This window comes from Buceros rhinoceros, unplaced genomic scaffold (genome assembly GCF_000710305.1).
Source record: "Buceros rhinoceros silvestris isolate BGI_N320 unplaced genomic scaffold, ASM71030v1 scaffold8768, whole genome shotgun sequence".
NCBI classification, from domain to species: domain Eukaryota; kingdom Metazoa; phylum Chordata; class Aves; order Bucerotiformes; family Bucerotidae; genus Buceros; species Buceros rhinoceros.
In genome coordinates, this window is record NW_010427393.1 from 93454 (window position 1) to 117018 (window position 23565).

Genomic DNA, 23565 nt, shown 5'->3' on the forward strand with positions numbered 1-23565 from the left:
CAGCCTGAAGATTCAGGGATATTTCCTCGGTATACTGTCCCATTCTCCAGACAGATACAGTTGAGGGAGTTGCTGTCTGTATGTAATAGTTTTTGATCACTTTTTGTTCTGTCCATCTCATGGTTGCTCTTTGAGTCCTTGTGCCCTTAGCACTCAAAATGGTCTGAGGCAAAACCTTCCCCATGGAATGGTTTCTGGGCTTGGTCTACCATTTGGGAGTGTTTTAACTGCCTTGTGGGAGTTCCTTGGAAGGAAAAGCAGAGAGATGTCGTGGGGATGCTTGTAAGGTTCACCAGTAACTCAACAAAAACTTCTGTTATGTGGCACTGAGGTCCTCTCTTGTCTGTGCGTTTCCACATAAGACTTCCCTGCCCCAGCAGAAAGATCTGCTAACAGATTTAACACCGTGTTCCAGCCATCATTCAGCTCAAAACTGGGACAAAAAAAGACTTAACAACAACAATCAGAACTCCACTGAAATCAGATCTGTTTTGTCACAACTGAGATAAGAGCTCTTGATATTCCACAAAAACTGTGTCTGAGACATAGCGATAGCTTTGCAACTGTTTTTCCCCCTTCTCATCCTCTTCCTAGTTTGCCTGTACATAGATCACACATTTGTTACTGGTATTGGAGAAATTATCAGTGTCAAGAGATCAAACACAGGGTGTTTGTTTCAAGTGCAGCCAAGCGGTTGCCTGTTGTAGTGATGCTCATGTCAGGGGTCTGCCAGGGAATCCTCAGTCTGATCGCACCAGGGCTGGCCTGGAGGGACACAGACCTGCCAGAAGTTTGCAGACCAGCATTGTCCAACACGCAGCAGTCCTTGGAGGTGCAACAAGTGTGGCTTGAATGTTTTAAACACTTGCTTTTAAGGGAAGGATAGACAATAAATTTTAACTATACAAATTCTTTATTTTTCATCGATTGTTCCAGTTCAGCAAAAAAATTACATTAGAAAGACATTATGTAGTTACAGTACATAAAGAAGTCGGGTGGTGGGTACTCCCAGAAGTGGGTTATGCAGGAATTAGAGTAAAATGTTTTGAATAAAAAGCTAGCAGAAACCTTTAAATAGATGGTGGAGCTGGCCATCGTTCTCTGCTACATTCTTAAATGTCTGTCTGTCTCAAATACTCTGTGCTAGTATTCTAGAGCTCTAAACTAGGAGAAACTTCTGAAGAAGCTGAAATAGATCTTACCCGTGCCTAATTTTGAAAAAATTATGAACTTAAAGGATTTTAGAAATGTTTTGAAACATTGGCATTATGACAGCAAGTATCTCCGTCATAATGTCATATGATTAACTAGATCAGAAACATTCTGGGATGTTCTGATCAGTTACGTTAATGCGTCTTTTTAGAAGTATAAAGCAAATGCTCTCTAAAATAGACACTTGAAAAACAGTTTTTGTTTTCCTCAGGCTAGTGAGATTAGAGTTTCGTAATCTGTTTGACCAGCTGCAGAGGACGTTCCTCTTCATTTTTTCTTTTTAAGTAAATGAGCTTCATCTCAACATGATTAAAAAATAGAAAGAAAAATCAAGCTTCAAAAATACTCAGTTTTCACACATACTCTTAAAAATAGGAGCAATTGCATTATCATGTCTTGTTGCAAATGTAATTGTGTTGGAGGTCATTAAAGACTTTGAATAGAAGGATTTCCAAGTTTCCAAGCGTGCATCCTGCCTTGTCAAGAGTCATCCCGGTTTTGGCTTACAGACATAATTTTAGAAGCTATTACTTTGCTGCCTCTCGGATCTTACGTGTGTTGAGTGTGCAGGCACGGCTGAGTCAAGCTCGCTCTTGTTCAGTTCAAAAAGCAGTGGTTTGCCTCACAAGTTAATACTGTTGATTAAGGTTACTTTGAAAGGTATAAAGATATTATTAGATTCCTTCTTGTGTGTGTGTAAGAGAATGTGTGTTACTTTATGTAATGGAAGAATTCCAGCAATACTGGGCAGTCTGCTGGTTCATTGCACAAAGTAAATAGTTTTTCTTTTGTTCTTACTGGGAATCAGATTAGCCTATTGGCTACAAGTATCTGAGTCTTTCATATTTACTTTTTAAGAGAGCACAGCAAAATAAGATGCTTCATAAAGCCTGTTGGAAATGTTTGTACTTCCAGGACTTCGTGCGTCGGTGACAAGGAATGCCTTTTAAGGACACATTTGTAGAGCACTAGGGGTCTACTGGAACCTCTCTGGTCTGTCTCCAGGTGTAAAGTTTCCGAACACTCACTTAAAGTGACAGTTTGGTGATAAACTTAGCTGGTAGTGAAGCCCCCGGCAGTGAGGAGATTGCCTTGTTCAGCAAGTGATTGATAAATATGCTTTATCATGAGTCGGGCGTTCTCTAAACCATCACAGGAAACTCTGCTCGAACGCCTGATGTTTGTTTTTGCAGAGCTATTGGTAAGAACGCAGCAAGCAGCAAACCCAGGTGTTTTACAAGTTAATTTGTATTCACAATAGCAGTTTTTTACTAGCGCAGCACATCCGTTGACGTGACATTTTAGGCATTCTTACGACATAACATCAAAAATGCAAGAAGTTGTCTGGAAGTGTTGAAGCTGACATCAGGTCTTCACAGGAAACCTGCTCTGAGAATGGCAGCCTCCTTGTGGTTCCCTTTGATTGCAAAGTGTTTAACAAAAAGCAAATTAGGAAATGAAAATTGTCTTGTGGATCAATCAGGCACAGCAGTTATGCCTGCTCAGCGTTATCTGTCAGACCTTAACCTGATTGGGAATGTTTTATTTTGTATGATAGTCTCAAAATCAGGCTGAAAGGCTGACTTTAAAAATACCTGATGTATTTTGTGTGTGCTCGGAGGCTGATAACAAACTCTGCAGTTCAAGTTTTAATAACTAAGGGGGAGCTAAGAAACTTCAAAAGGTTTGTGATAAATGTTTTTGACAATGCGTCAGCTCAACATTAGGCAGAATCTTGGTAAATCCTCTCATAAGTGGTTTAAAATGGAGTTTTGAACTTTTCTTTCGTAAGTGTGCGCTTAAGATGTCATGGTATCTTTGGGTTTAAGAGATTCATTTTATCTGGTATATGTGAACCGTTGGTGTTTCCGTCTACACCCCTGAGAGTGAAAGGGGGGAAAAGTTCAGCAGTTTTCTCCTCTCGCAACCTCTGCCCCTGCTCTTGACCATGAAACTTGCTTGTGGAGTCTGGAAAAAAGGAAAAGCCCGTTTTAAAGCGTACTAACAACATACTCCAGGTAAATATGACGGTAAATCTTCCAAGCCTACAAGCTTTCCAAATGACTTCCTCGCGACATCCCTAAAATGCCCTGGTAATAGCCAAAGCAACGCTTGCACATGGCAACTGCCTGTTGGGTTTTGTGGTTCATTGAGAAAAGCAGATGAAAGTAAGTTTACGACTGCTCTTTGAACCTTGCCTCCCCCCGTGTCCCTATCACCTGGGCCACTAAAAACAAAGCGAAAACAATTCCTGCCTTGGCTCTCCATGAAAAAAATCCCTGGCGTTTCTATTCAGACTGCTGTTTTCTTTGAATTTTTATCTTTGCAGGACTCACTCTGCCTTTGCTTTTCAAAAGAGTTGAGTTCATAGCGCCATGGAGTGAAGCCCTGACGCAGCCACATGCTTAGGCCCTTGCCTAATTTTAAGCCTACAAATAGCTCTGCCAGTGCTATGAAGGTGTTTTAGGGATATGTAACTAAAGACTTTGCAGAAAAAAACTATCCTAAAAGGTTGATCAGCTCAACTAGATATTTGCAGAAAGTGCTGAAATCACACCGATATTTTATAGGAACAAAGCAGGAAAAAATATGCCTAACGATCCTAACAGTGCTCAGGGAATCTCCGAAAGACAGCAAACCAGAGGAAATCTGATTTGAAAGTGTTAAGGGACTGCTCAGGAACTAAAGCCCGTGATGCACAGTGTGTAATACACAGCCAGTCAGACTCTTGCCCGTGAATTGTGAAAAAATGACCGTAGTGCAGCCTTAGAGCCTACCACACTGGAAAAACGTTTGCATAGAGGTTTTTTTTAAGTGACCTACCTGAAAAATTTTTCATTACTACTGGAGAGACTTGATTTTGTTCTTAGAGTCAAATTATTCCCTCCTTCCTGAACCCCCTTCTTTCTTCCCACGGTCCCTCAAGGGAAGAAACTGTTGTACTTCACAACGGCATCTCCTGCTGGCAGACCTCAGCAGCAGGACAGGCTGGTGCGAAAGGAGCTGCTCGCCCCGAGTGAGCGGGCAGAGCCCGCAGCCCGGGTGGTTTTGCAAGGTTTTCACTCCCATTTTGAAATGTCAGCAAAGTGAGCCAGACTTCCAGATGTGCCAGTATGTGGGAGTTCACGTCATTCCAAGTGGGAGTCGGTGTATCCTGTGCCTTTTATCTGATTCCTGACCAAAGAAACCTTTTTTTTTGCATAACAATAGCAGAAAATGGGGGGAACCAGCTCTTTCAGGGACACATTTCAGAAGATATTACCATTTGCATTTTCATTCCAAGTTGTAATCCATGTTCTTCACTCTTCACGAAATAGAGTTTAGCAGTTAAAATTACGCATTAGGCATGAAGATTTCCAGATCCACCGTTCAGTTGCTGCATAGTGGGACACTGTGCAGATTGCTCTTTGCAGGCCTTCTCGTTCCCCCCACCCATACCTAATTGTTAGCAACTTCATCCAGATAATGAAGCTGAGCTGGTGGCAAAAGATGAGGAGGTCAGTGGAAGGAAGGTGTTAGAAACGTAAAATATTGCTTAAGGTGTTTTAATTTCTGTTCCTGAGGAGCAATAAAGCATAAATTTTCTGTACAGTCATAATAGTAATTGTAATGTTACCTATAGGATGGAAGAATAATTTGTGTTATTAAACACTATAATTATTTTCCAGTATAAAATAATAGAGATATTTTCTTCTCTGTTGCAGTTATGTTGGCCCCTGCATATAGGTTGTGGAAAACTTTGTTTGCAAAAACAAAGCTATTGTTTTAACAGAAACCACAGAAATTTTGCCTTTCATATTGAATCAGTAGCATAATGAGTAGTGGAGCAATAGTTCAACATCAAAGGAGACTTCTTGGATATATAGCGTGTTGCAACAACAGTGAAAAAGTTCCCACCAGAAAGGAATTTTGCCATATGTGAATGGCAAACATATGTATTAGGTTAAAACCATAAGATTTTCTTTGCTTTACACCAAAAACAAGAGAGGACGTAAGTACAGACATTTTCAGACTGGAACACACCCCAGAGAGTGTGCGGTGTCCGAAGTTCCGAGCAGTGTCAGTGGACACAAGCTCTATGAGAACCCAAAGCGCGTGGAGGATGCACCAACAGTTTGGCTCAGGCATCAGCATTCTGCTTTGGCTCGTGGCATTACATCAGTGATCTTCACAGATAGAATTTCCCAATTTATTTATAGTAGTACTAAACCCAGACAAATGTACTTATCTCCAAAAAGCATTTTAGCAAAAATAATTATTACTTTAAAAAGATCTGATATTAATTTTGATGGGATACTTGGCTGGCTTTCTTTGAATAAGAGTTGCATTTGACTGTAACTTGTCAGACCGTGCAGTATAAAGGAGAAGTTTTTGCCCAGACAGCCCATACTTACAGCTTCCTGGAGAGATAAAGGTACTCAAGATTGAGTGTTTCTATGACAGAATTTCAAAGCATCTCCATATGTACTGCTGGAACATAATTTGCCTTAATTTTTGTTAACATTCGCATGGATTTTCTTTAGAGTTCCAGAGCGAGGTTTTCTTCTCATGAACGGAGAGAGAAAACACATCAATGGATGTAATTTGAATTTAGAAGGCACTTAAAGAAGGGCCTGTATTCAGAATTATTGTTGGCACATGTTTTGAGGATGTGAAGTGGAAGCCTTCTTCTATGGGCATTAGTAAGGAGATAATTAAAACTACAGTAGGTAATTATGGTAGCTTTTATTATTGCGTCTTTCATTAACTAATAATAATATTAATTTGGTAACATTTGAAAGATTTTTTGAAGATGAAAAGTGCAAACTATTGCTGCCTTTAGCTGTAGGATTACTCCACACTGGTCGTAAATGTTGAGGTCTTCTCTTGATACAGATGCACATCCATGTGTGCGGAGTTGCTCGTACAGCTAATAAAATTACATAGGTATATCAGAAAAAGACGCTGGCATAATCTGATGAGGGTGAGCAGCGACTTTCCTGCTGACAGACTGTTTTTCAAAATGAAAAAACACCAGTATTTAACATTTTGTAGAAGATTTGCCTTTCCTGGTGTCACTCGTGTTCAGCCCTTAGTACCAGCGAGGGAAATCGTTGTGATCCCAGACTCGTCACTGATGTGATGGGAGCAGGAATCAAGCCCTGTCCGCTCTCAGGGACACACCAAAAGTAGAAAAACATTTCAGGCTGAAGAAGCAAAACCCCCCGTCTTTGTAAATACCGTTTCTTCACAGAAATAATCAATAACAAGTAATTAAAAGTAGTAATGATTTCCATTTACGTAATTCTCTCAGAACTGAATTTTCTTTCAGGGAATCCAAAACTTTTTTTTTTTTTTTTTACAATATCCTGTGGTTAAAGGATAATCAAATCAGTTTTCATATATTAAAGACTAAATCCTTCATATATTCCCATTTCATACTTGTTCATGTGATTCTTAGAACTCTTTCTCTTACCAGCTCTTAGTTGATTTAGATTAAGCCCTGTAACTAATGCCAAAAATTTATTCCTGCCTTGAAAAGGGATTTTGTAATGCTGGCATCGTACCTTTTTGTCTCTCTGTGGCTCCTTGTCAAAACTATATGCTTTACAAGTTGAGGTTTTTTTTTTTTTAAGTCCCTCTTTCGCAGGCTCAGTCTGGCACCCAGAAGTCAGGCTGAATTCCTCCGGTCTCGTGCATCATCCCAGCATCTCTGCGAGCTGCACAGGCCAAACTCTGCACTAACTCCACATGTTGTCTCCGAAGCGTTCCAAGTTACCATGAGCAGAGTTGGGTTTGAAATAACCTTCATTAGACATTTTGCTGGTGATAATCAAGCTGCAACAGAGTAATAGGGGAAAAAATACTAGTGCCTACCCAGAAACGCAGTTCAGATGTTCCTTCCTCCTTTCATACCAACCAAATGTTTCACGGATCATGGTGACAGTGATGGACTCCTCCACCAGCTCCATTCGAGGTTCCAAAATTTGACCGTAATATTTCAGCAATGTATTCCCAGTGCCGTTGCTTTTCTCTTCCATCCTTCTGATGTCTCTCAAAGTTGTGTGTGACCAAAGCATTCTCAATATGATTTTATTTTAGGATCCTTTCCATTTTGGTAAATAAATCAAGTGAATGTTCCTTTTATACAGCTGTAATTCACCCACATTGTTGCAGTAGAGCTTATTATCTCATTTACATTTTTAAGTGCTTTTCAAAGTGTAGGATATCTGGGCTGGAAAGCAAAACATTTCATTTCTTTGTTCTCAGGCCAACACAAAGCACTTCCAAGGTCAGGTATGGTGTAGACTTTCAACAGCAAACATGTTTACATGGCATTTGAAAGCCGGTTTAACTGAAAAAAAAAAAAAAAAGAAAGGTCTTTATAACAGCGATGTAAGTCAACTTAGCAAAGCTGAGGGACGGGGATGCATTCTGTACCTGGAAAAATCTAACTAAATAAGTTAGGCTTTGTTTTCCGTTCAGGGAAAAAACCCTCTGACACTTAAAAATGGGCCTGTTTACTAATTTTTTTTTTATCCCTTTTTCTTCATCTCAGCAGTTATTAAAAATAAGCTTTGTAAGTCTTTGGGCAAAATCTGACACTTTGAAGCTGTAGAATAAAAACTGCATTTCTAAGAAAACAGAACAAGCCCCATTGTTTAGTTTTACAAAAGAAATGTTCTGTGGTGTACCTGGAGTAAGAATCTGCTGGTTTTAAGTGTTCTATGTGACAAAAGCTGCTCTGTAAGATGCAGGAAAAGATTGGAGGGTACTGGGGAGCTTCAGAAGCAGCTATCGGCAGTCAGGCTCTGGCCACTGCACATGAGGCTTTTTGACAGTAGAGAGAATTTTCAGTGTGATCTTCAAAAGGGCGCATTATTCATGACATCCATCAGGATTCTTCCTAGTGAGTTAAAATCATGGGCAACAAACTTGCTTACTTCTAATTACTATTTTCAGAGCTAATCATATGCAGGAATCTACAGCAACCATGAGATTTTGATGTTACTTTTTTACTTTGCACGGCTTTGATCGAATACTGATTGTTTGGTTTTGCTTTTCTGTCCTTGTGCTGGTAGGAAAGCGGAAATACCCCAGTGAACATCAGTTACTCATGGAACATCTTTTATACACAAACCGAGATTCTCCAGAGGGACCAGGAGGACCGTGGCTATGCCACACGGCAATGGTCAAACATGGTCAAGTTAGAGGTGCTCACCCTCCATCAGAGGAGTTTTTTCTTTCTGCCATCCCAATACAAAACATACCAATGGCCGGTTGCAATGTGATTGGAAAAGTCTGTAAGCTCGTACGGTACATTCTGGTTTGGACAGTCGGTGAATGGATAATTATAAGACTTGATAGTTGGCTACACTCATATGCCATAGCAAAGACACTTCGTTTCTAAACTGTACTTGTTTGAGATGTTGTCTGCTCTCGTAATGAAACAAAGCACGTGTGCTCCATGCTGGCAAATGCTGTCTGGAGGAGGTGGACCTAACAAAGACTCTATTCTCTAAATTTCCCAAGTTGGATTACTTTAAGATGCATTGCAAACCCTCAGCTTTGAAGGAGTCACTACGAAGTATGTTTGTTGTAAGTAAGAGAAGTGGAAATGGAAAAATTGAGAGAGGAGGCAGTGGAGCACCAGTTCTCTCCTTTGCTATATTAAGTCCTTACCAGGAATAATTTGAGATGCTGTTTTGTGTTCAGTACTTGCAGATCGGTGATGGAATGTGACACAAAGCTGTTTTCTGAGACAAATAGGTACATATATATACACACAGACATTCGTACATGTGATCTCTTGACCATCTTCAAAGTCCTGCAAAAGAGTGAAACTTGCTCTTGAGCACCAGCAGGGACTCTGGCTAGGACGACGGATGTGTAGTGAGGTTTTCTCCCTCATTTTTTTAACCATGCTCTTTGGACTGTATAAGCTGATGCTGTGGAAATAGCAGGAGGAGACTGGTCATACTCTGTAGTTTAACCAAAATGTGCTCTGTGAATGTTCCTGAGAGGGTCTTGTTCTGGTTATGTCTGAACGCTTTGGAGTTAAAGCAGGACTTTTGTCAAATTAACTGTGTCTGATACACAGAACGGCCCTGCTCCTTATCTCATTGCTGCACTGCATGACCTGATCGTTTCAGTTCCTAAATCAGAGCGTGCTTGTGTGTGTTTTACCTTACATAAGTAGGTGTACAAAAAGGAAACAAACAGCTTACAATTCCCATATATACTTCATTAGATTAATGCAAATTCCTGGTACTGCAAGACTTGTTGAGCACTGTTCTATGTCCCAAGCCTGGATTTCAACATTTCTCAGAAGCGGTGATAGCATAAAAGTCCCTGGGCAGATTTGAAGTTCATGCTTGGGTCTGGTAAAATTTTTTGGCATCGGAACATGTAATAGTCTTATAGCTGTAAGACTTTAAAGTTAATGCCTGGCATCACTTCAAAACAATGTGCAAGATCTATCGTAAGTAGTCCTCTTATCTTATCTCAATAGCAATTTTATCCTGTAAATGATTTGAGAGTACAGTATTTCAGGGCTGTGGAAAAGAGCAAGGGGGTTTTTTTGTTAAATCTTTTCTCTGCGAGTACTTTTAATGATCCTGGTTTACTACGGGTATTCTGCTTGGAGGAAGCAAGTATTAACCATATCACATGTTCTGGGAAACGTGCCGAGAGCCCATGGCCTCGCTGGGCGCTCTTTTCTGGGGTGCTCTACAGAAGGTCTCTGTGCAGCTGGGCTTTTTAAAAAGCAACACTGGAGGCACCTTCAGTGTCGTTTGCAGCGAATCTCCAGTGCGTGTCCCTTCCCAGGTCCAGTCCTGACACCACACCACGCGTCTCAGCTGATGGGTAGCAATGCCCTGATTTCCTGCCATACAAAAGATAACTCAAAATATTCCCTTTCTGCTGCCACAGCCGCCTCTGTGTTGGTGTCAATCTACCACGCGCATTGTGCACTTTGCTTCGAGTCAGCACTTGCAGTTCACAATGCCTTTGTTCGGGCTGACAACATAACTAAGCTTTTAGTAAATGTGTAAGTAAATGTTAAGCGTGTATTCAAACATGCAACAATGACTAGGAAACTTTAAAAAAAAACTTGGGAACTTCGTATTGTTTGTTTGGTGTGTATCTGTTAGAACTAACATAGACTATCAGTTCCTTGGGGCATGACTGCTCTTTTGTTAAGCTTTGAGCAGAAAGATCAAGGCTCCAAGGGACTGCCGAAAATAAAAATAAATATAGAAGAACAATAATGACAATATAAATTTGTCAATGCATTTTATGAGCTTGGTTTAGAAGCGATTATTTCTGATCTAAATAAAGACTGGATAGTTGTGGTAAAGTGACATGATCCTAATATTCCTTTTATTTATTGCCATATATACTTCATGTGAGGATCACATGCTAGACTGCTATGGTGCGCGAGGGGAGCCCCTCGTCCCGGTGAGGATCCCGTTTCAGAACATGGAATACGTTTTCACTGCAAATTCCAAATGTGGTTTTCCAGAGAGAGGATTATTCTTCCGGCTTAAGGGAAAAGTAATTGGTACACTGCAAAAGTGTTCCTAGGAAGCACAGGTTGTACGAAAAATCTGAGACATTTTCAGTTGCAACATTTCCTTTTCCCTTTCAATCTTTGAGGATATTTATTGCGTTTTTAGTATGAATACTGTAGAATAACTTTACTCAACAGGAGTGGCCAAATTGGGTCTGTTGTGTCTTGGCGGGTGTCACACACCGCTGGAAGCAGCTGCAGCTGAGGAGCTGCGCTGATACTGCGCCGCTTTCCTAATCAGCTCTTTGAAAGACGTTACCTGGAAGTTTTCTGCCACCCCATGTGTCTCACGTGTGTTTTGTATTGTTTCAGGCCTTACAGGACGAAGTGGACAGTTACCGCAGTCAGGTGCGGGCTGCAGAGAAGAAGCTGCAGCGCAGGGAGCTGGAGACCCACGAGCAGGTACTGGCTGCTGCACCCCCTCCATCCTCTTCCCTTGGGCAAGGAGGTTCTATGGTTAAAAATAATACCTTGCTTCAAAGCAAAAGCACATATTTTTCTGCAAAATTTTCAGCTAGCTTTCTTCTCTGTTTTCTCGGTAATAAAAGAGAATTAAACTGTCTGAACCCTACAGGCAAATACTTATCTCGTGCTCTGTATTTCAAGTTGGTATTTCAGCTATTCTAGCTGTTAAATTATGTGTTTATTTTGATCTGACTGGACTGTTTCAGTGGAGGTTTCTGAGACTATTCTAACCTGTTGTTTAATGCCTTGTATGAAGACAATTATAATTGGACAATAACTGAGCTCAAGTTAATCTTTATTCCTGATCTTATACATCCATTGTCTGGGCATGTTGTCTGTAAACAGTTCCATATGATTAATAGTGCTAAAATGATTCTGGACACTTCCAGTGAAATCAGAGGTTTAGTGTATGTAGTTTACAGGCTGTTTTTGAAATGGAGTGTCAACGATCTGCATTCAGACCAGATTCAGTTGAAGAATGCAAGAAAATATACAGGTGGTGGATATCTCAATCACAAATGAATTTAAAGATTTTTCATACAAACCAGGTTTTGCAGCATTTGAGACCTTTATTCAGTGCTGAGTAAACAGTATCCATAACATATATCCTACATATAAAGTATTTCTAAATCTATACCTGCAGGAGTAGTAAGTTGGGGTGGTGGTAGAAGAGTAATAATCATGAATTACAAATATTTTTGCCCCAATTGTTGTTGTCCAACTTATACCTGGGAACCCTCATGCACCCTTGGTGTTTATGTTCATGTGTTTCCTCTCGGGAGAGTCAGTGATTAGCTCCTCTGCTCCCTTCCCCCTCTGCCTCCCCAGTCCAGATGTTGGGCCAGGGATGCTCTTAGCAGCAATGCTTGCAGCATCGCAGGAACTTGGTATAAGGAGTGAGTTGGCCTGCACGCATTGCGTTTTGGCTTCAGAGAGCCTCCTGGAAAAGGAGGAGGAAAATCAGCTCGTTGCTGCATGGTTGTCCCTCCCAGGGAACAGCTGTGAGAGTCCTCTTCCAAATATCTTTGGGTTTTTTCCTTAATGTTTGCCACTGACATTTGGCTTTTCTTCTGACCCATTTTGAGAGAGGATCCAGAAGAAGAAACGCAAGATGACTTGTGAGATACAGAGGTAGAAGGCTAGGCATGCGGATTCACAGGGCAATCCCCCCCGTCTGCCTCAAGGTTTTCTCTTACGTGAGCACCTGGTACAAGCCAACCCACAGGACTACCCTCTCCACAGGACATTAATGAAGGACTAACTCAGCTGGTGCCATCCCGTTCCCCAGTATAAATGGAACAGAAATGTTGTTTAAGTGACACTGCACCATCCAGCTTAGAGCTTTTCCTGCATGGCAGAAATACATTAGCAGGCTTATGGTAGCGCTCGTGTCCGAGTCTGTCGGCAGTCTTGTCTCTGCCATTCTTCCATTGGGACTTTCTGAAGATGTTGGAGCCATTGAGGGTGTTTTTGTTTAGGTGGCTTTGGTCTGTTTTGCAGACAAACGTTCTGAAAATTGTTAGTGTGTCTGGTTAATGCGTTAGTTATGCTTATCTCTCTAGTAGAAAAATGCAAAAATGACAGCTCTGACCATATTTCCAGTGATTATGTCTTGGCCAGGCTACCTGTAAACATGTTCATCAAGTATTAACAGTAGCTAACGACTCCCCAGCCAACCAGGGAATTGAAATATTTAAGGCAGTAACTTAGAACTTGTTTTCTGCTTTTACCCAATATTGTCTGAATCAGAATTGCATAAAAACATCACAGTTTGCACTGGCGCCTTCACAAAGGCCACTTTTCTGAGCTTTTACATGTCTGTAAATAAGGAGGAGAGAGGGTTAACCAGCTTCTGTTTTTCATTAAAAGGAAAAATCCTGTGTTTTGATTCTATAACAACAACAAACAAATGAATGAGACATGAAAAAAGCATTTTGTTGTGCTTTTAATTAAAAGTAAAAAGATGTTTCTCGTTATGGCTTGTTGGGTGGTATCTTGGTGCTCCATGTTTGTCTTTTTTGCAGTGCAATGTCCTTATAACTCTTCGGTTTCTGGGAGTGACTGACAGGTCCACAAAGCTTAACTCTTTGTGACAGTAACCCTCTGGTGATCGCACAGAGTTAACCTTTCTTTATTACAGTTATCCAGAGAGGCAGAGACAAACTGTCCTATAAATAAGGGGGGAAGTATGTTAGAAGGACTGTGACGGCAAGCCCTGAGCTGCCTAGAGGCGAGCGTGCTGCTGCAGCAGGAGATGAGCTCTTGTTTTTATGGAGCTTTTTCATTCCAATACTTCCATGTTCTTGTATGAACTTGTGTTTACTCCTGTTTACTTTTTCGATCCTCTTCACAGTCTGAGTCGATGCAATCGCATTGTGTCTGTGGTGCAGTATATGGCAACGTTATCAGAAGGAGGAGTTCCAATCTAGATGAAGGCACCTTGTCAGAAGTGCCTGGGAAGTTCTCCAACTTCGACTAATCTAAATAATTTTATCTTTTCCGTAAAGGCCGACCTGTCTCTGCTGAGCACGGTTTTCTAGGACAGCGGTCCACGTGGTCAGGGATGCTGCACTTCTAGGTTGGAGTCTCAGAGCTGTAGCATGTTTCTTCATGTCAAAACGGAAGCTTTCTCCAAAAATCAGATGTCTACCTTCTTGAGATATATGTAATTGTATTCATAGGAAGTGGCAACCTGGCAGTAAATAAAGTGTAACTCACTTTACGTGTAGTTTTTTATATATAGGTCTTTTGATATACAGTCCCCGGACAGTTAAAGCAGTCTGGGAAGGTTCCTAGGAAATTTGGGTGTGTCCAAACCTTTTCCTTGCAAAGCAATGCTGAAGTTCTATATCTCAATACTGTGTAACTCTGGGAACCAGCTTCCTGTCGACTAATCCCATTTAGGTTACGTTCCTGTATCGTAGGCTCTTGTACGGTATCGATTGTCTCTGGTACGTGCCCAGAGCTAACATCAGACAAGATTTCTGACAGCAAGATCTTTTATTCTCCTCAGAACGTTTTTCTTTCTTGAATCATATGGATTCATGCAGGTTGTCAGTCACAGTTTAGAAAAATCTAAATTGTTTATACAGGACTTTACGTCCTGTGAACGTGTAATTAAAAATGACGCACATCACTGAGAGCTTAAGCGTGTGCCTTAATGAATCCAGGAATTCAGGCATGTGCAACAGATTTTGCTGAATTAGGGCCTGTATGAAAATTAATAGTAGTGATCATCTTGCTTTATTACCTAGATTTCTTTAGAATACCTCATTTCATTTAAAATTTGTTTTTGTAAGGGTTATCACCCCAACTCAGTATAGTAAAAAGCTCCAAGAATCTCTTTTGAGAATTACATGCAAGAATTTTGTCAGCGAGAAGAGTATCTGTTCTCTTCATTCCTTGCTCTAATGTTTTTAACTATAGGAGTGGATTGGGAATGCTGTAAAATTTCTAACCGGGGATAATAGAGAGAAAAGAGTTTCTCATGTTCACAAATAACTGAAGTAGCAACACCATAGATACTCAAACCATGGGAATACTCCTCCAAGCAGTCAAGTCACCAATGGAGTCTTAAAGGAGAGAGATTCTCTGAAGACAGAAAATCAATTAAGTTCAATCCGTGAATATTACTGAGGAAATGAAGGAGAATACCAATGTAGATTTCCAGCCCTTTAATTTCTTTTTTCTCAAATAGATTATAAAAAAGAGAGAAAGGCGTTATCTGAATAAGGATGTTGTAGAAGTATTTGGAATAAAATGGAACAGCTTAGTTTGTTAAGTGGATTTCACTCATGTTCAAATGAAAACAGGAGCGATAATTGTAAAAGAGCTGATTCAAAAGCATTCAGCGCATTTTCATTTTTAATGTTTATTATTCTCACTTGCTCAATTTTTCATGACTGCTGGATATTTACCACATTCAGCCTAACTCACTGTTTCCATGCCAACTAAATATATTTGTTCTCAGATGAATGCTGTGATGCATCATTCTGAAATGTCGGTTGCTGTGTAGCACGGAGAACTTCTAACGTCTGCCACACCTTCCCCTTGACGGGAACAGTGCTACTGCCTGCAGATTTGTGGGGCTCTGAGTACAATCAGGAAGACGAAGATGAACAACAGATGCCTATGTCCAGGGTATGGTCCCAAATGGTTCTTAAGACAACGATGCCTGGAAGACTTGAGTAATATTAACTAGTTTAGGGCTTTTGGTCTGTATTTCTCTTCAGACTTACTTTTAAAGATATCGTGGAGTTTTAAATGCAATCAGATAAATCCACAGAAAATCTTTGCCCTCACTTCCATCATCCTGCTGTGCATGGTCTGCAAAAATCACACGGAAGCAGTGGAGTTTCCTCCCTCTGGAGGTGGGTGAACCACTGCAGGAAGGTTGGTACAAACACAGCCTGTCTCCTGGTGCAGAGCTTCTAGCTCAGGTGCCCCAGACCACAGCGAAAGCCAGGCAGTGCTTCTGCACACCCACCCACCCCAATTTCCAGACTTTTCCAAAGGGTAAAGTCTTTCTCAGGATCTGTTAGAGTCGTGTAAAATCAGGCTGGAAAGCTCTAGGTTAGGTATTTAAAAATAAAAGCTTTGCTTTGTGGCCAGCTGCAGGCGAGGAGGATTTAGGCAGCCTTCGCTCTGCAAAACAAGCAGCTTTGGAAACCGAGACACCAACAGGCAGCACGCACGGGAACTGGTGATGAAATTCTGCCATTTGCTCTGGTTGCTTCAACCCATGTCACTGAAACGCTTCCAAAATGTTCCCCCCGAGACCCGTTTCTGCTCCCACAGAAATGGGAAGCTTCGTCTAGATCCGAATGATCTTAACCGCAGAAGTGGTTCACGGGGAGCAGCCCTTGCCCTGTCGCTGCCTGCGACCGGGCGGTTCACCCCCTGGGCAGGCAGCGCTGACACCGGGGCTCAGCAGCCTCCGGAGCGATGGGGGAGAGAGTGAGAATCTGAAGCAAGTTTCCACTGTGACTTTCAAGAACAGTGACACCAAATATTGTCACATTAAAATAGTTCCTGTGGTTTCTGTTCGTGACCAGCACGGACCGAAGTGGCTGTGTCTGAAGAGCGCTTGTTTTTCTGACGTTCTGTGAGGCTGAGGAGGGTCCTCCCCCTGTCCATCCATTGCTCTGCCGACACCCCAAGCACTGGGATCAGGAGGGCACTGCGTACTTCATCTGTATTCCTCCCCTAAAGCATTTCATATATGTACATATATTGTGAAAAACGGAGACGACAAACAGCCAGAGGGGTGTAGCTCCCATGGGCTGGCACCTGAAAATCTGCTGGGTCAGTGTCTGCAGGCAGCCCAGCAGAAGATGGCTTTTCTAACCACTTATGGTCAACAAATTTCAAGTTTAAATCATTTTTATTGAAGAGAAGATGTTGCAGAGCCACATCCAAGCAGTGAAGAGTCCGAGTGGGAGCACACTGGTCGGGCTGTGTGGCGTACACAGACCAAAGCATCCATTTCTTGGTGGTGTTTCCTTTTCAGGCATCCTGATGGAGGCTGTTGGGTGAGAACCAAACTGATTATGGTTACATCCCTATAAAGGACCTTCAATGGATATAGGTGCCCCTATCGGTGAATGGCAGCGTGGACAAAAGCACCATAAAATGGCTACTGGAGTTATTTGGAATTTTTTCATTGGCTAATGTCTACCTTACATGCAATTCTATTGATATATTCATTAATCACATTGATACAAAGTGTCCCCCTATTTTTAATTAAGACTGAAATTGTTAGAATAAATCATAACTTTGCATGTGATGTATTTTATATTTTGTGTAGAATTTTCTCTAATGGCTCCCTATGAAAGGAATGCGGAGTTAACCCAAATATAGTAAATTGTACTGTATAGCACAAAGTTTCAGATTATCAGAAGGAGATAGGAGCTGAGATTCGAGCACAGAAAAACAGATTTGCAGGTGGGATATGAAAGGAGCTGGAAATCAATGGAGTTGAAAGTTCCTGGGAGCTCCATATGGCAGGAACTGCAGGAGAGAAGGATCTCACCAACTGTGCAACTGTCGGAGGGCAAAGAGGTGGACGATGATGTACGTGTGGAAGTCAGTGATCAAATGTGAGCTTTGGTAATCAGACACAACTGGAAAATACACAGATAGATTCCTGCTTCATAGAAGGGAAGGAATTACTGGAACAAAGTGGCCAGCTGGAGAAAGACACTGCAACAGAAACTACAGAACAAATAGTTTAAAAGGAAAAGGATAATTTTTAGCAGAAAAGAATAGAAGCACATGCCGGCATGCAGGAATTAGAGAGGATTTTTAAATGTCAGTTTTCTAGCTCTTTGTCTTAAATAGTAGCGAATGAGAAAGAGATCTTTCTTTTAAGAGAGCAGCACATCATCTCAGTGTCTGTGGTTTGCTTGCTTTCTATCAATTAAGGGAATGTTGTTCTTTCAGATGTGTTTAAAGCAGAACTACAGGGGACAACGATGCTGATATTTAATGCAGGGAATGAAAAAAAAAGAAGAAATGTGAATGCATGGAGGAGCCAGCCGGAGAAGAGCAGAGACGCCTCATCTCCAGCATGGGCTCTCAGCGATGTGTGCTCAGTTAGTGAACCCGCCCATTCATTTCTTCTAGGTGATGCGGTGCCTGGATGGAGCTAAAAAGGACCGGACAGAATTAACATAATTTAAATTCTAAGGTGTTATTTTGTTTGCAGTTAATCAGCCCCAGTTGCCATTGATCAGACGTCCATCCAGGAAGTGCAGCCGTGGCTGTCTCCCTCGCTGCCCATCCTCACCCATGCCCAAAGCTGAGCAGACTCTTACCAACGTGAGGCTTTGTAAAGCCGGCAGCTTGTTTTCCAGACGAGATGCCGATTAGATTTTTGTTCTTGAAAGAGGGGAAATGGTGATAGTAAAAGCGGCTTCTGATTATTATCTACAAAGATTTGCTTGTCCACACAGTCAGTGTGAAAATACTGAACCTAATCCTGTGTGCTGCTGAGCTTTGTCAGCTCTCGCTGTCGTTCGCGAGCGCTCAGCACCTCCCCGTATCAGAGACCAAAACCTTGACTTGCTGAACCACCCCAGGATGGAAGGGATTATACAGAAGGTAACACATGCCGGAACGTACAGCTGAAACACAGAAATACGTTCCAGTGGTGGTGTCAAAGATGCTTATAGCTTTATTTCAGCCTGTATCTTGATAGCGTATTAGAAATCAGCAGAGCCGGAGTGAACACCCTGTTTTCAGCCTTGGCCCAGCAGCGCTGGTTCGTGGCTGGGCTGGTTTGGGTTTTGTTCCTCCAGGTTGGGGGATGAGCCATGTCCTGAGTCCCCTTCGCCCTGTGGAGGGGAGGACCCGCGTGATGCAGTAATGACCTCTCTGGCCGATGAAACAACAGCCTTGACAAGAGCTGAAGGAAATAGTGCTCGGGGACAGAGATGGTGTATGCGATGAGTCACTTGGACAGGGAGGAAAAGAAGTCGGGAATCCTCCAAATCCCAGCTGGAACAATAGCAGAGCCCTGGAGAGGGGGAGGCTGAGAGAACAGTGCGAATTTTCTAGCCACAACATTCCTGGTTGTTCTCTGGTGCTGACAGTGAAAGCTTTTATTCCTCTCCAACTCGTGTAATCCCAAGAATGCTGCTCTTGCCATATGCAGCCCACTGGTGTTTTTCTTTAAAAAGCTTTGCCTGCCGTCCTGTCCTTTGCAGCTATGAGTTATGTAGGCTCAGATTGCTTAAGTACAAACAGAGGATTTTCCAGGTGGGAGATCTTGGTTAAGAAAAGAGAGATGTCAAAATACAAGCCACCAAAGTAATAAGACCTCTTGGATGCAGGTTGGAAAAAAAGCAAAACAATTTAGAGCAGAAAGCTCCGTGTGCAGCGAGCGGCTCAGCATAACTGGAGGTCCCTGCGGGTCAGTAGAAAACAAGGCAAAAATGTTTGGGACGCTCAGATGGTTTACTAGCTAAAGACAGGAAAACAAGGAGGACGGCCACGCCACCAATTTCTGTTTTATTGAAGCTGTCAGAACGGAGGAGGTTCTCCAGCAGCATTCTCTCCGTGGAGAACATGGTGTGCACTTGACAAAATAACTTGCTCAGCTGATCTTGCTCGGTTACTGTTTTTGACGGAGCCAAATTCATGCAATTTATAGCATTCATTACTTTTCTTAAGAACTTGAGACCATTTGTATCAAATTGCATTCTGTTTCTCTAAGTCTGGAAGAACCATATTTCAGCCGTATTTCAACGTACATTGCACAGCCAGAATGGAAATACCCACTGCCCGAAATGAGAACGGATGTGGACTAAACAGTGGTGAACACTCACGTTTGATTATGTTGTCAACAGACAAACGTTCAGACCTTGTTCTTCGTTCAAAAAGGGATACATCATTTCATTCTTCATTAGGAGAAATTGTTTCAGAAGATTTCAAGCTCCAATTAAATATGCTTTTACCGCAGGAACTTGAGGGATCTGAAATTGAAGGAAGTTGCAGGTTTGGGTAGATTTGGTTCCTTGGTTATACACGTTGCCCAGTGTCCCCTGGCCACTTGCTGGAGGAAGGGGCCCATGTAGACTCTAGCAGTTTTGTGCAAGTAGAGCTACGCTCACCTGGAGTTTAGGAGTGCTGAGAAGTGAAGGAGGAGTCACTGTCATTAGGGAGAACACAAAAAAGCAGCGATTAATCATTACTTTGACATTCTTTGGGTTGTTTGGGGGGGTTGATTTTTTTCCCAGTTGGGATGGCATTGTTGTAGTTTGTCCTTCACTTGCCCTTTCCAAAGTGATTTTGGAAAATTACTTCAGCCATCCTCACACCACCTGAACGAAGTTGACCTGTGCAGTATTAGCATTATTATCCTCATTTAGAAGGGTGAGACTTCAGTCTGAGATTAAATGATTTGCCTAAGGCCAAAGGAGTTATTTTTACCTTTTTGTTACCCTAACCTGTCTTCAGATTTATGACAGCAGATCTTCCGTGTCTTCTCTCAGAGCCGTGTGTTGCAGAGCAGATGCATAACCTTTTAAACAGCAGTATAACATATCATTGTTTAAATAATGCGGGAAAGAATTTGAGAGAGGCAGGAAATTGCTTTTCTCATCATACTCCCCCTGAAACATGGAGAAAATTTGATTATAATTAAATGATCCTAATTATGCCTTTTGGTCACTATGCTAGTATTTCCTGGCACACGTGGAATTATTATCCTTCACAAATATTACAAAGAGGCAGAAATTAAGATACTAAAAAACCCACAAAGCCTTCGTTAAGTGAACTGTCCTTTGATTCTTATCTGATATAAACAAAAATCTTAACCTCATGCCCTTTAAGATGAGATTTATGGGGTTTTTTAAAGGAACTTGAGCAACTCTTCTTTGGTCCCTCCATTTGCTTTGGCAGTGATTCCTTCAGAGTTTCTTTTGCATTTTCCTTATGCTTCTCTGCTTCACATAGAGTAATTTAGAGTTGGGTGATGTGAAGAAGGTCACATTTGTTCAGGTTTTTGGTTTTTTTCTTTTCTTTTTTGTTTTTTTAATGAGCTGGGGATTTTGCACCAGGGCCAGTGTGTTCTGGATGATAAATGCAGCATCGCAGACCTCTCAGAAGTAAGAAGGGGAGAGCTAGGTGAGGGGAACCTGAATAAGATATGGTGTGGTTGTGGCTGTAGAGCAAAGCCTAGAAGAGAAGCAGAGTATCCTCTGGTTTGCAGGCAGTTCTTAGCACATGGACTAAAATGCACCTGCTCATCCTGAAGATGATGCATTTCTCCTGGATGTGCTGAAGTTTTTTTGTTCGAAAAGGAAGGAGAGTGACTCCAGTGCAGCTGGGTGCCCATGGGACCTCTCGCAGATGGGTCCTGTCCTCCCATCTGCTGCCAACCCTGCCCCACAAACATCCCTCTGCAGCTTTTAGAAATACCGAGTAGCTGCAGAACTGAATTGTGCCACCCGAAGAGTCCTTGGAGTAGTAAAGTTGCAACTCATTGTACATTACTGAACAGCGTTGGGGCAGCCTGACCGCTTGGTTTGCAAAGCTCAGGTTTGGATATGTCTCTTCTGGGTGTCAGAACCAACTTTTACCTCTTTTGGTCAGTGCCCCACTATGACAGGATTTCATCATAGTCTGTGAAATTATAACTTGCCTGCTTTTTGCATCGCTTTGCATAATTCTGTGCATATTTGTCTCGTTTTTCTAATTTATCCCGTGACAAAGCGTACATGAGCTATGTGTGGCAACTTCAGCTCGCAGTTGTTCCTCCTGACACCAAAGATGATTGATGGTAAAACTTTAAACCTCGTATGTTAGCCACCAACCTGAATAAACAAAGGCCAGTATGGCAGCTTAATATTAAAAGCTATAAAACCTTCCTGGGGGTTCATGGATTAAATCAACTCACCAAAATGAATTTTCAGAAAAAAGCTTTCACAGGACTGAAGAAAAATGAGCACAAAGTAAATGAAATAGAGCTATCCTCATCCAGCAGACTAAAGCCCTCCTGAGGGCTGAAGAATTGCGATTTTAAACCTGTCTCAAGAGTGCAAGAGGAGACACAGTATTTGTGGATCCTAGGGAGGCAGCTTGAGGCTATAAAAGAACAAAAAAGCCTTTAAGGCACCAAAAAAAAAAAAAAAAGAAAAAAGAAAAAAATCCCTGCAGACATAGCTTTCATTGGTCAAAAATAAGTGTTAAAAAATAAAAACCTCCCCCCATTAAAATTAGTATACATTAGCTTGCTGTAAGTTATTTTTCAGTTATAAGAAGTGATTTAGATTTTTGCCATGCACTATTTTAATCTCTTGGGTCAATAAACCTTGATAGTAACGTCAGCCAAAAATACCAGCATGTTGTTTATCATCATACGACAGGAAACAGCTGGGAACTTATTTTCATCTTATTGTGATGCAGTTATTAGTGAGCACAGTTGGAAGTTGCGTATTTTGTCACAGCAAACAAACAAATGGCACTTGTATCCCAAAGAACAGTTTTCACTGCAAAAAAAGGTGGGTGTCTTCTCTCTGAAACAGCGTAGGAAATCAGCCCCAAGCAGTACTTCAGCTGCCAAGCCTTGTTTCTTATTTCTTTCTCCATTTTCAACCCACCCAGTAGTACATGTCCATGTTATAAAGCACAGTAGGTATTTCTTCCTGGCTTCCCAAGAAGCACCTTTGTGAAAAGGGAACAATCCCCTCGCTGCTTTGCAGCATTAGTAGCAAACGTCAGCAGTGATGTGACAGCAGGTATGTATTTATTTGCAGGTTGAACTTTTAGAAGCAGTGACCTGGTTGAAAGAAGACAGTTGCACAATTTGAATGTTATTATTTCACTCACGGAGCTGTATTAAAATTGTTGTTGCATCTACTTAAATGATTTGAGTTTCCTCTGGGAAAAATAGTAGTGAGGGGCCCTTGCTGGGTGCTGGTACCTGAGGATGCTGGTGGGAGTCCCGGAAGCTCTGTAGGCACAGCTAGGTCGTGGTGTTGAGGTGTATCGGAGTCTAGGCTCAGCTCCTGACACCTGCATCACCTGAAAATGCAGAGCTTGAGTCAGGCCCCTGCGATGGAGCTTCTGTGCCCATTGAGTCACCCCAGTGTATTGGCAAAGTCATCATCTAGATCCTCTTACTTGTGAAATAGAACTTTTCAAAATTTGGGAAGTAAAAGCACTTGGTTGTTCTAGCTGCCTGTCCCTGCTCCCATCTCACCGAGAGCAAAGTAACACGTTGAATTAACTCAAATATACGTTTCTGCTCTATCAAGGTCCCCACCCAAATGAGGCATTGGCTCAGAAAATATTTATCCTGGCAAAGCACCTATGCATAACTTTGTAAGCCTTTATAGAAATAGTAGCATAAATTTATCGGAGTAACTCTCAAAAACATGAATTTTGATCACTGGCTTACATACAAGCAGAGTTCAAACAAGGTTTCCTGTCTCATCCTTTGGTTTTTAACTTAGATTTGCATAGTGGTATCACTTACCTGCAGTTCTCAAGGAAAGCCTTAATTGCCTATTTGCATAGAGATTTGGAGATTTCTTCTGCATGTCGGCATGACTCCCAGGCAGAATTGTCCTAAAGTTTCATCAGATTGTTTTACTCCTTTTGTATCAATAATGGTATTACGCGTCTTTTCCGTAGGATGGGAATTGGCCCATCTCGCAGTGAACTTTGTGTTTGGTTCTCACCTGTGCAGGCTGGGAGCTGGAGGTTGTGACTCGGGGCTTCCTCAGATCTAAGACTGAGGTTTTGATTTGTGGTTGCAATGGTAGATTTAAGCAATCTGGTAACTAAAACAAAATTAGCACAAAATGGCGTTGGTGTGTAAATCATCGGGA

The 23565-nt window shown here is 41.7% G+C and overlaps 1 protein-coding gene across 1 annotated transcript in view; it reads left to right on the top strand.

Moving 5' to 3' along the window:
• Positions 1–23565, top strand: part of CEP112 (centrosomal protein 112kDa) — a gene marked incomplete at its 5' end in the record, with an annotated part of 119840 nt that overhangs the window by 92849 nt on the left and 3426 nt on the right. The window contains one exon of the mRNA XM_010141867.1: positions 11078–11167. Within this exon, the coding sequence (XP_010140169.1) occupies positions 11078–11167 (90 nt within the window). The remainder of the gene's footprint in view (positions 1–11077; positions 11168–23565) is intronic.